Source organism: Callorhinchus milii, unplaced genomic scaffold, assembly GCF_018977255.1.
Source record: "Callorhinchus milii isolate IMCB2004 unplaced genomic scaffold, IMCB_Cmil_1.0 Scaffold3, whole genome shotgun sequence".
In the NCBI taxonomy this organism is placed as follows: domain Eukaryota; kingdom Metazoa; phylum Chordata; class Chondrichthyes; order Chimaeriformes; family Callorhinchidae; genus Callorhinchus; species Callorhinchus milii.
The window spans coordinates 32,790,549-32,803,670 of record NW_024704744.1 but is presented as its reverse complement, the minus strand read 5'-3'; the positions used below and the strand labels follow the sequence as shown (position 1 = coordinate 32,803,670).

The following is a 13,122-nucleotide window of genomic DNA, read 5'->3' as shown; positions in this document are numbered from 1 at the left end:
TAGGGATTCAGATGAACAAACATTACTGGATGCATTTTTGGAATTCAGATCAGCAATATTTAGTTCTCATTTCTATTTATAAAAGTAACTTTGCATTCATTGCATTTATTTTAACATGAGAAATCACCAACCTTTTCTTTTAGATAGAGGATGAATTTCACCTGAATAAAAGAAAAACTCAAATGAAAAATATAATGATATTTCTGTAAGATAAACACAGAAAAGCTAGCAATCCTGCCACTGATAAAGGGCTCAGGTGTTCACTGAACTTTTCTGGCATAGTGTTGGTGAGATTTCTAATCTCGGTAGCTATTGACTTGATATTTGATCTTGCAAATCATTTTTTGCTTTGCTTTATATTTTAGTCATAACTCCCTGGGTGTAATTTCCCCATATTAGTAAATCTGATGCTATTTTATCAATTCTCCAATTCAATTCAGTTCAGTTATTGATTTTTACACACACGCACACACACACAACAGATCTAATTCAGTTTGATGAGCTCAAACTAAAGGTTCAGCATTGATAAAAGAGCCTTATCTTGAATATTGCAGGAATTTTCTTATACGACTTTCTCCGGACTAAACCATGTTTTTACATTGCTTACGTAACTTTAATCGCTTAGTGGGGGTTGCCAGATCGGCCTGCTATGCTGTTGGAATGTGTTAGTGATAATCTGATTTTGTCCAATATGCAATATCTTGTATTTATTTGTATTGAACTTCATTTGTCTCAGTCATCATCCCATGTGTATCCCTGTTAAACTCTCTTTGAAAGACCTTTCCGACCTACTCTGATACCAAAGTTCCTTCAAGTTACAATAATTATAACAATCCTTGCATTTAAAGTAGTCTCTTCACATCAGGAGAACATCTCAAAGTGCTTCACAGGATTTACTGTGAAGTGTAGAGACTGTATTGTAGGAAAACATAGTAGCCAATTTGCACACAGCATTGTCTCACAAATAGCCATGAAGTGAATGACCAATTTGATCTGGGGGATTGTTGGCCAGGACACTAGGAGAAACTCCCTTTTCTTTTTGAATAGGGCCGTGAAATCTTTAACATCACTGCAACAGGAAGACAAACCTTGGTTTAAAATTTCATCCAAAGGATGGCACCTCCAACAACACACAGCACCCCAAAACTGGATTTGAGAATCAGCATAGACTATATGAGTTCAAAATCCCGATGTGAGGCTTGAACCAACACGTTTCTGTCTCAGAGGTGACAGTGCTACCAATGTGTGGTCATTTGCAAATTCAATTACCCAATTCAGTGCATCCAGGTAATTAATATAATGAACAAGATGGGTCCCAATACAGACCCCTGAGACACCCCACTTAATACCTCTCCTCATGTTGACCTAACTCCCCTAACCCACTGCTCTCTACCCTCAGCCAATTTTGAACCTACGCCCACATGTTGTCCTTAATACCCAGTGGTATTAGTTTGTGAAACGTCTCTCACATGGTACTTTGTTAAATGCCTTTTGGAAGTCTAGGTACACTGTTGCCCCACAGGCAATTTGGATTGCTAAATATCAAAAAGGAGAAGTTCCCTGCTCGACCTTTCCCTTCTCTATCCCAGAATATTGAGTCCAATGGTGGGAACCTGCTACACTGATTCAGTTCAATGAACTAATAGCATAGTTCTACATAGAAAATACCAACCTTTCCGTTTAGCTGGAGGATGAAGAACAGCTGGAATGGGTAAAGTAAAAAGAGAAAATTAGGTATGAATTACACAGCGTATCATTCCAACTTCTCATGTTTAATTAAACATGTGCAAATCAGCAGAATTAGATTAAGAAGCAAATAATAACAAGGTTCGGATAATTTAAAAAGGCATCCTTTCACATTTGCAATTTCTATAATGTTCTTTTAACGTGTCGGTGGGGTATCATAAATTATATTACGAAGGCTAGCATATAATTAAAATCATGTTCATATTACAGTCATTTAGAAAATGCAGCTCAATAAACTGGAACCAGAGGCATATATTATTAAGCATGTGGAATACCATAGTGAATGGTGAAGTATGCAAAAAGAAAGCAAAGAATCATGTCATACAAAATCTACATCTCAGAGTTTTTAAGAAAGCTTTCTGCTTTCTACCTTCTTTGAAAAAGAATTCCACTGCCTAGATATGAAATTTACGGGTGTCTCTGAATGTTATGAGTACCAGAGACTTAATTTGTTACCTCTCTCTAATCTGACAATCCAGCAGTATTCCAGGGCACTGCTGTTGACAGACCAGCTGGCCTGACTCATCGACAGAACTTGGATGGGCAAACAAGTTACTGGAAACAAGGATTATTCACACTTATCTTATAATAATCTTTGCAATTTCTGTTAACCCTGCAAGCCAAAGCTTTAATGCATAGGGGCTGGCTCCTAGCTGAACAAACAGTGGGAACTTTGCCAGACAGTGCTCTCGATGGCAAGCTATGCCGTTGTAGTAGGTTAAACTTCAAAAGTACCCAACAAACTCTCTGCGGTCCCCAAGTTATGGCTCTTGCCAACCTTACTTGGTAATCCCCTGAATTAGGTTAGCAGGGTGCACCCCTCCAAACATTTCATTCTTTGGGAAATTTCAAGTGTAGATGGCATACATATGGGGAATGCTCAGTGTGGCTTCGATACCCTTAGGCAAGGTGATAGGTTTTTGCATGTGTCAGGCAACTACCTGACCAACAAAATAATATTCAAAGGAACTTTCAAACTGTACACACTTAGCAGTCCATGGTTCAAAATACATGCAAATTCCTCTGATATCACTAGGTAAAGATGCAGATTGTTTGCCAGTGGAAACCTGATGTAATTATGTTATTTTCTGCAGTTCGATTCTTCCTATACCATTTATTTTATTTTTCTTTTCCTTTTAAAGTCATTCCACAGCACACTCATTATCCCTTGATGACAAAGTGGGCACTTTGAGCTTCCAATAGCCTAGCGGATGAAGGCACCTCTACAGCACTATTTCATATGGACAATGTATCTCTGATTTTAAAATAATGTGCTTGGCAAAGGAAAATTGTTGCTGAATCAACTCTCTGCTCCTTGTAGTTACAAAATAAATCAACAACAACAAACTATATTTGTATAGCACCTTGCACATAGGGAGGACGTCCCAAGGTGCTGGACAGTCAGGAATTTGGACCCAAGCTGGTAGATCAATACCTGAGTCAGGTAGATTTACAGTGCTCTAGTTTCTATCATTATTAATCTCCCTGTCTGATTCATCAAAAGGAGTAGAGATATGGGTATTTGGAGACACACAGGATTCTTATTGGAACTTCAAATCACCATGCAAGACAATGTTCTAAATGTTACTAGATGGGTAAGCAATAGGTAGTTTACTAGTGTTGCCTTTTGGCAAGTTGTCTGATGTTAACTGGTTAGGTTTAAACAGTATTCCCAACATACACACTGGGGGACCTAATGCCTTTGACAACTATCAATGCAACCCATTCTTGGGTATGTACTCATGAGGTGAGTGGTGGCATCCTCCAGAACTGACAACCAGAAATTTGTGAGATTTCAGTGGCTGAAATTGGAGTTTCTTCAGCATAGCTCTCTGTTCATATCAGACACTTAGCTAACCAAAATAAAACATATTGTCATTGCTTGATCAGCCTGTCTGATTCATCAACAAAACTTGGACAGCCTTTCAATTTGGGTTTACTCAAACAATAAGTGTAATGAGAATTTCAATGACTTTCGTTTAATTTAAATGATGATTGATATAGGACTGCATAAATGTTTCTGGCTGTAGGATATCTAGATTGAATGGACTGCATAATGGAACAAGAGTTAACACAATGCTGCAGCTAATAAATAATATATACCACAGGTCAACACACCACTAAGGTAAAGCAATCTCAAGTGGAAATCAAAGATACAGGACTTTCTACAGGAGCTACTTACTCCAAATAGAAATTCAGTTAAAATGTCAATCACATCTTAGTGTGGAAGGTAAATGCAAGTCCTTTTTCCAACATTAACAAAACACATTATGAGATCTCATATCTTATTGTCTGGATTTAATCAGTATTGTAGCAGTGCCCTGCTTTCTTTGTAATTCTATCTTGCCATCTCCAGATTTTCTTATACCACAAACATGTCCTTCTGGACAACTTCAAATCGTTAAAGTTCTGTTGCAAGATTCCAGCACGATTTTTAAAATAGATGTGAAGCTGAGCTTGCAACGAAAGTTACCAACCATCAACAAAGCAGAAAAAGAAACAGCATAAAAGCAATGCTGGCATATATTAAATCTAAAATAAACCAAAATATTTCTATAAATCGGGTTTCCAAATAAGTGATGAGAACAATGCACTGCAGACCATGACACATTTAACAGCTAAATATCACTAAAGTCAGGACTTTCTACTGAACAGAATTATGACACCAAAAGCAGGAGAGGTGGAGGCTCATGTGAAGTATAAATACCAGCATGGACAGGTTGGGCTAATGGCCGGTCTGTTCTATAACCTATATTATTTTATCTGTTTTATGTAATTACTGATTTCTTTAATAACTTTTTTGGAAAGGACTGGAACAATTATCCTCTTCTCCCATTTACTCAACACCCTAAATATTTCAGGTTGGAGGAATGACTTTTGTCAGGAGGATACATGGGAATAATCACACAGAAAAGGCAACTTGATCAGGAGTGTAACATATATCTTTTTTTTTAAATTAAGTCCTTTGACTAAATTCAACTAGCTTAATGCTATAAATATTAATAAGATCGCAGAGTTGCTTTAAGCAACATTTGATAAATTCCCTGGAACCTAGAATTATAATTGTACAACATATAATAATTATGAAATATACACTGATTGCAAACACTAATTTTCACTTGATTGTTGATGTAGCAACAATTCATTTATTTTTCTGAAGGGAGATGAGACAAATCAAACACTCATTTCTTTTACTATTAGAAACAGTTTGTCTATATCTCAAAAGACTTACTGACATCCTCTCTCAGTATCCTGCTACCTAATAGCTTCTTTTGTTTTTTTACCCCTAGAAGTAAAGTGAGTTGGATGTAGGATTTATTCTTCCCATCCCCTCAATCATCCTTCCTGGTAACGCATTGCAGTCATTACTTAACCTTACTCTGGGTAAGAATATATTTCCTGATGTCTCTCGTGAATTTGTACTTTACAATTCTAGACTGCGTCATCCTGTTCTTCTGTCTTAGTGCATAACAATACTATATGTATGGATATGAACATTCTTTCTTAGTGCTACACTGATTGTTTTACATTTATTATATAATATTGATCCAGTGATAGGAACTAAACTAATTCCTTAATTTGGAACTTTAAATCATACTTTTGCCTCTGAGGAAAGGGTCGAATTAAAACAAAAACCTATAAGATTCTTAAGGGTCTTGACTGGGTAAATGCCGTGATCCTGTTTCCCCTGGTTGGAGAATCTAAAACTAGGGATCATAGTCTCAAGATTAAGGGTCAGCCTTTTCGAACTGAGTAGAGGGAACATTTCTTCACTCAGAGGGTAGTGAATTTGTGGAATTCTCTACTCCAGAAGGCAGTGGATGCTCAGTCCTTGAACATATTCAAGACTGAGGTTGATAGATTTCTAAAGGATAGAGGGATTTAGGGATATGGGGATAGGGCGGGTAAATGGAATTAGGTTAGAAGATCAGCCATGATCTTATTAAATAGCGGGGCAAGCTCGAGGGGCCAAATGGCCTACTCCTGCTCCTATGTCTTATGGTCTTATGGTCTTAAAACAGAAGTGACTGCATTAGCACTAACTCTGGATTCTGACTGAAATTGTGGGATTTGTTACAAAATATTGAGGAAATGATCTTATGGTTAAGGCCATGATGATTTCTGGTTTCTGGCTTTTACTACAGTTTTGCATTTATTTTTGTCATTTCTTTTCTTTAAAAATATATATATTTGTGTGGGTTTAGTCAGGTCAGGTTACGATGAAGCTAAATATTTGACTGGTTTATTGGATTGATTTATCATTCACAATCTGCAGTGAGGTTGCCTTTTGGCTGCTCTCAGAGCTAATGGCTGCCTTTGGCTGCTCTTCACAAAGAGCTAATAACAATAAAATAATTCTAAAATGAACTTGCATTGTCCAGTGCTACAGTGACATATTATCCTAGTTAATATCAAATGAAGCCTGGCACATTCAAAACCTAGAACATCCATTAGAGAACTAAGCTAACAACAACAACAACTTGGATTTATATAGCGCCCTCCATGCCGGACGGCATCTCAGAGCATTTCACAGTAATGGATCCCGGGACCGAGCCGGGGGGAGGGGGAGGAAGGTGACTAAAGGTACGGTCGAAAAGAAAGGTTTTCAGCAGCGACCTGAAAATACGAAGAGAGGGGGCGAGGCAAAGGGAGTGAGGAAGGGAGTTCCAGAGCTTCGGGGCGTAGTGGCTGAAAGCACGGTCGCCGAGGGTGGAGCGGAGTACTCGGGGGACAAGGAGGAGGCCAGACCCGGTGGAACAAAGGCAATGGGCACTGTTGTGAGGAGAGAGAAGGTGAGAGAAGTAGGGGGTGCAGAGGAGTGGAGGGATTTGAAGACAAGGGTGAGGAGCTAAAACAGTACAGTATGGAAATCTATTCATAATACACTTCTTTTGGGAGCCATTGGCAATCGTGTTCTTATCCAAGATATATTACTGAAAATGTGTTTCCTTTATTAATCAAAAAACCACAAACATGTGTTACCAGAGGTTATAGTATATCAAACAGTTTTCTGTAGATAACTATTCTCCCACTATATCATGGTAAGTGACCAGTAGCACATTGTATTAAAACCTTTTATTGTAAAACATCACCCATTTAAAACCATCGTTACTAAAATATTTTGTTCTAGTTTTTTTAAGATTGCAGTGCATACAGTGATGCACTGTACATACATTATTTTGTATCAAGGAAATGTATGTTATTGTATTTTTTCATTTTTCTTATTATCAATAGCTTTCTTATAATTACTTTAATTTCCTGTCAATCTTCCGCACTAGAGTATTGCTTCTTTAAATATTTTCAGTTAATAAAATATGATATGCAGTATTGTTAAGCACCTTGGGATGTTCTCAGGACATAAAAGGCGTTGTTTAATGTAAATCTGTATCGTATTGTAAGCAAAATAGATAAAAGAGTTTATTTTTTAGTATTTTTAAATGAATAAATCTGGAAATCCATGATCCGTGATTTTATGAACACTGCTTCAAATCAATCAATTTGGGGATTGGGATTTCCTTGAGTCAGAGTGACAATTTGATATACTTCCATTTAGTGGAAGGAATCCCATTAGGATTCCTTAATTACAAAATCCACTAAGAAATTTTGCAAAATTGAAAAAAATTACATTTAAGAAACTATGACAAAAACAAAAAAAAGCAATAAATGTTACTGCACTACAAACAAATCTAGCTGTAAGTATAGATAGATATCAATTTTGCAAATATAGTTCTGTGGAAACTCAGTGGCGTCTCGGTAGCTGAGATAATAATAATACTTGCAATTGACATAGCTCTTTAACATGTCTTTGAGACTTCTCGAGGAACTAAAAGCAAGGATTGCCTCTTAATGCTAAGTATAGTGACTTTGGCAATTTTGGTTTGTAATAGACCTTTGCTACATTCAGTGGGAAAACTATGTTCTTGATGCTTCCATCCATCTATTAAACAGCTAACCAAGTGACTTTTTCTGGGGGAAAACTCATCAATGATGTTCTTTCAGACTTTCTTCAAGCTGAACTGTGAATGAGATGCCGCCTGTAAATAATTTATATGGATTTTCAGAAGGCATTTAATAAAGTCCCATTTGTAAGATTTTTAACATTCATGGAATTATTCGCAAATTAGCTTGTTGCATTAAAATCTGAGAATAGGAAGTACCAGGCAATGGTAAATTGGCAATGGTAAATGGAAATGCTCTACTTTAGTGGAAATCTAAAGATATCCATTCCAGAAGCAACATGTGTCAACTTTTCCTGTTCACGGATACATCACACGGAGGAGAAATCTCTTGCCATTTTGTATAACTTGATGATTAAGATAGTAGGCCAGATGATGGGAATAGTGAGATCTTATTTAAAGGAATCTGGATCAATTCATCAGACAGGCTAAAGACAAAGTAAATGTCTACTCGAAGAGAGAACACAAAATATTTGTGCATGATGAGTGAAAGCCCATTAGAGAAAGGAAAAGGTTCTGGAAGGAGATTACAGACCATTCACAGAATATTTCTGGTTCGTGTGAAGTTGACAACAGCAAACTTAACAAAATACTAGGATGCACACCAAAGAATTTTTATTATAAATTGAAAAAAGCTATTTTGCCCTTATATAAACAATTTATGAGTCCACATTTAAATTATTTTGTATACTTTTGGCCATCCTGTCAGCAAAAAGATACAAAATATTGGAGAGAAAGAACAGCTGGTCTCTGAAGACTCACAGACTGAATTTGTTTTCATTGTACAAAAAAAGATTGATTCGCTATTTGTACTCATTAAGCAAAGCAACGTAACTTCCAGCAGCAGAACAAAGCTTGATTCTTCCCGTCACTGCATTGGCCGTGGGCTGCTAAAACACAAACACCTGATACAGGAAATGTTTGCACGCATAGTTCAGCACTTTGCACAACCCTGAAATTGTGCAAAGTGCTGAACTGGTTTTGCAGTGTTATTAAAGAGCAAATTGTGTGACTTGCTCATAAATAACATTTAAAAAAAGGTCCCTTGAAAGTCTTTTTACATATTCTTTGGACCATCCAATAATCTTCAATGGACCATTTGAGAACAGAATGGAATTGATTTGTCCCTATTGTTCTTCTACTGCATTAGTGCACATTTAAGTGCTGCCAACACCATCTCTGTGAATCATCTCGGCTGTGGGTTGAGGCATAATTTGCACCTCAAATGTATACTATACAGCAATTGCAGTATAAATAACGCATAAGAGAAGACAATTATACAGGGTTTTAAAATGATGAAATCCATAGAATAATAAGTGGTCTATTAGTGTTTGGAACCATTAAAACAGCAGTTTTCATACCTTTAAGCAAGACAAAATGAATCATTTGAACTACTGATCTAAATTTCTTTTGTACATTTCAAACTATTTGTATTTTCTACCATATTATAATTACATTTTAGGTATGAAAGAAGTACATAACTGTTCCAGGTCAGTTTCACTAGCTTCACCATTTGCTATACTGTGTAAGTCTGATCATCCTTCTGTGAGAGTCAAACTCCTCTACGGGTCTTGGATCCAATGTTTTTTGAAGCAAGAGGTTCCTTTATGGCCCAAGAGATGTTCTTCCTTTTCAACACATCTAAAGCCAGCAATCTCTTGGCACTTAAAAAATATTCCTGTTGGCCAATTCCTGCCAGGACAATGTCACCACTATTTTCTCCAATAATCACTTAACTCTCAACAATAACAACAACAACTTGGATTTATATAGCACCCTCTATGCCGGATGGCGTCTCAGAGCGATTCACAATAACGGATCCCGGGGCTGAGCCAGGGGGAGGGGGAGGAAGGTGACCAAAGGTGCGGTCAAAAAGAAAGGTCTTTAGCCGAGACCCGAAACTAGGAAGAGAGGGGGCGAGGCGAAGGGAGTGAGGAAGGGAGTTCCAGAGCCTCGGGGAGTAGAGTCTGAAGGCACAGATGACAATGGTGGAGCAGAGGATTCGGGGGATAAGGAGGAGGCCAGACCCAGTGGAGCGAAGGCAATGGGCACTGTTGTAAGGAGATAGGAGGTCAGAGAGGTAGGGTAGTGGAGAGGAGTGGAGGGATTTGAAGATAAGAGTGAGGATCTTGAAGTCGATCCTCTCTGGGACAGGGAGCCAGTGCAGTCTGGCAAGGACTGGAGTAATTGGGGAGCGGAGTTTGGTGCGGGTAAGAATGTGGGCGGCAGAATTCTGGATGACCTGGATTTTATGGATGGTAGTGGAGGGGAGACCAGCGAGGAGGGCATTTGAATTGTCCAGCCGAGAGTGGCAAAGGCATGGACCAGGGTTTCTGCGTCTTTTGGGGTGAGATATTGGCGGAGATGGGTGATGCGTCGGAGGTGGAAGAAAGCGGTGCTGGTGAGGGACTGGATGAGGGGGAGGAAGAATAATTGGGGGTCGAACCTCATGCCTAGATTGCATACGGGTTCGGAGAGTTTTATTGGGAGGTCGGGTAGGTGGAGGAGGTGAGAACCGTGTTATTTAAGACGTTGACGAGAGCCAAAGAGTATGATTTCTGTCTTGTCAACATTTAGCTGAAGGAAATTTGCGCTCATCCAGCTCCTGTCAGGCTGACAGAACATCAGGGGACTGGGGGTCACAAAGTGAGGTGGAAAAATAGAGTTGGGTGTCATCCGCATACATGTGGAAGTGTACTCCACATGCAAGGATTATTATTACTCCATGTCTGCGGATGACATCAACAACCTGCATTTATGTGGGTAGCATCTCGGAGAGCTTAACAGGGCCAAAGATCACTCCAAGACAGGGAGTGAGGAGAGGTGATCATAGGCTTGGTTGAAGAGGAAAGACTTCTTGTGTGATCTGAAGATATACAAGGAGAATTTGTTGCATGCGGAATAGTTGGGATATGGAATCTCTGCTGGTAATGGTAATTGAGGGAAAATCCATATTGGCCTTCAAACAGGAACTAAACAGATACTTAAAAAGAGTCAGATACAGGATTATGGAGAAAGGGCAGGGACTGAAAAGATTGCTCGAGGGAGCCAGCACAGACATGATGGGTCGAATGACCCTTCTTCTGTGCTGTAAATTTCTTTGGTTCTAAAAATGAGATTAAATATTCAAGATAAATACCTTGCACTTAACAGGATTTCATTTTTGTAGAAATAGTAAGCTTGGGAGGGAAATTATGGATTTCTTAAAGTGGTACAGCAGTCCTGCAGCAGTAGATATAATAAGATAATGGTGTCTAGTTTGCAGTATGTTTTGATAACATTCCTCAATAAGAAATATTGACAAGCAGGTTGAATTAGAGCAGAACTTCTGCTGGCTGGTGTGACAATCTTCCAGTTCCTAAAAGGAGCCCCCATTTACACAACTTGTATTCCTTATAAAGGAATACAATTAATAAATACGACAAATTACACCCACGTATTGCTTTTCTTTTGTTGGCTATTACTGCTTAGCAACAAATTACCTATTGATTTGGAATGTTGTGACAGCATAACCCCAGACTATGTATATTGATTTGAGTTCAAATTGAGCTTGCAGTATATAAACACAATCCCCAGTACATTATCTTTTTGTGTGTCAGTGTCAAAGGAAATACCACCAGTGGAAAGCAAGTAGTTCCTGCTTGAACATTTTTTTTAGTCAGCAGTATGTCTGCCACCTGCAGAAAGCCATCCTTGCTTTGTCAGTAAAATGTCAAGGTTGCATCAAGCAGAACTATTATAGTTTATTAAACCCACAATGATTAAAGTAGACAGTTGGAATACAACCATTTCATCACAACTGGAATGCCACCTCACCCAGAGCACATCTCCACAAGAGTGCTCTGGCCTCCTGCTTGTCCCTTGTCCCTTCCACTCCACCATCCGTGGCTTTCAGCCAGTACTCCCCAAAACTTTGGAACTCTCTCCCCCAATCCCTCCACCTTGCCCCCTCCTTCCACTTTTTCAGATCACACCTGAAAACCTTCCTCTTCGACCGTGCTTACGGTCACCTCCCCCCTTCTCCCTCCTCCCTGGTCAGCCTTAGGCTCCGCCACTGTTAAGCAGCTTGAGACGCTACCCTGCCTGAAGGGTGCTATATAAATACAATTTGACATTGTTGTTTTGATGGAGTTTTAAAATTGAACATGTGAAAGGGAGCTTTTTGGAACAGGGGAACAAATAATAAGAACAATAGATAAATCTCTCTGAACTCCACAATGCAAGATGCATTTAAAAGCAACTTGCAATTTCTCAACTTACAATCAATGAACTCACAAACTAATGGATCCTGTAGCTTTTTGGGTAATCTTAGTTCCATTTATCACAAACAGCTTGAGTAGATGGGTGAGTAATGTGAACTAAGTGTAAGTAATCACTTGTTGGCATGACAACTAGGCATGTTAATGCTTTTGCTAGTTGTGTAAGGGAAAAAGCATTCTCTTGTTGGGATTTTCACAAAGTGCTATTACATGTCATAGACATTTATCCCTCACTAAAGCTGTATTTTGTCTAGCTCTTAAAAGAGACATTCTGAGTTGAATCTAATGTGATGGACTTTGTTAAGGTTAATGTTTCAATGGCTCCACCCAAAGATGCGTATATGTTATTTCAATAAATAATACTAAAGTAGGTAGCATTTTCAATTAATTGCTATTACAGAGGTTTATTGGATATGCTTTAACTTGATAAGCCACCTAATACATTTATTTTGCCAGTAGCCAAGTGTCTGACACAGGCAGAAACATGTCATTATGCTTAAGAATGACAAACCAGATTGAGTCTATATTTGGATGCCACCTAAACGTGGAAATTCCTTGTGTCTGGAATGGAATGTGTATGTAATTCCAGAGAGTATAAAACGCAGATTAGTGAGAACCAAGATTTTGGGACCCGGAGTGTGTAGAGTGGTTCTGCTGAAGTTTAACCAGCCAATAGCTTGTCATTTTGAGCACTGTCTGGCAAGCTTTCTGCTGCTCATTCAACTTGGATCAACAACAACAAATTATATTTGTATCGTGCCCTTCATGTCGCAAAAATGACCCAGTGTCTAGGGTTGGCGGAGGTTTTTCAGGTTTTCAGCACCTATACAATGGCAGATCAAGAGTCAAAAGGTTGGAGGAAGGGGATTGTTGAGTTCCGGATTTGGCTGCCCTGGCTCCACCCCTCTGTTGCCTCTCAACTCTGTTCTGATTGGTGGACTGGGCTGCCAATCAGTCAGCGGACGGGGCTGTGGACGGTCGAAAATGGAAGAGATTGTGAAAAAATACGGGTAAGTGAGTCAGTTTGGGCTGAACTTGTGTCAACTTTGGTCAGCTTGAAATTAAATGGGTGGTGGGGGTCATGAGCTATGCTGATCACTTCCCTTCCCTTTCCTCTCTTACCCCTTGATCCACCAATGACTGGGATCAACCTTCCCAGT

General features: G+C 38.9%; 1 protein-coding gene across 5 annotated transcripts in view; it reads right to left on the bottom strand.

Annotated features, from left to right (window-relative positions):
- Positions 1-13,122, bottom strand: part of trdn (triadin) — a 258,959-nt gene that overhangs the window by 199,169 nt on the left and 46,668 nt on the right. For all 5 annotated transcript variants that reach the window (XM_042333199.1, XM_042333200.1, XM_042333201.1 and 2 more), the window contains exons 7-8: positions 1,673-1,702; positions 132-161 (exon numbers count right to left, since the gene is read on the bottom strand). In XM_042333199.1, the coding sequence (XP_042189133.1) occupies positions 132-161; positions 1,673-1,702 (60 nt within the window). The remainder of the gene's footprint in view (positions 1-131; positions 162-1,672; positions 1,703-13,122) is intronic.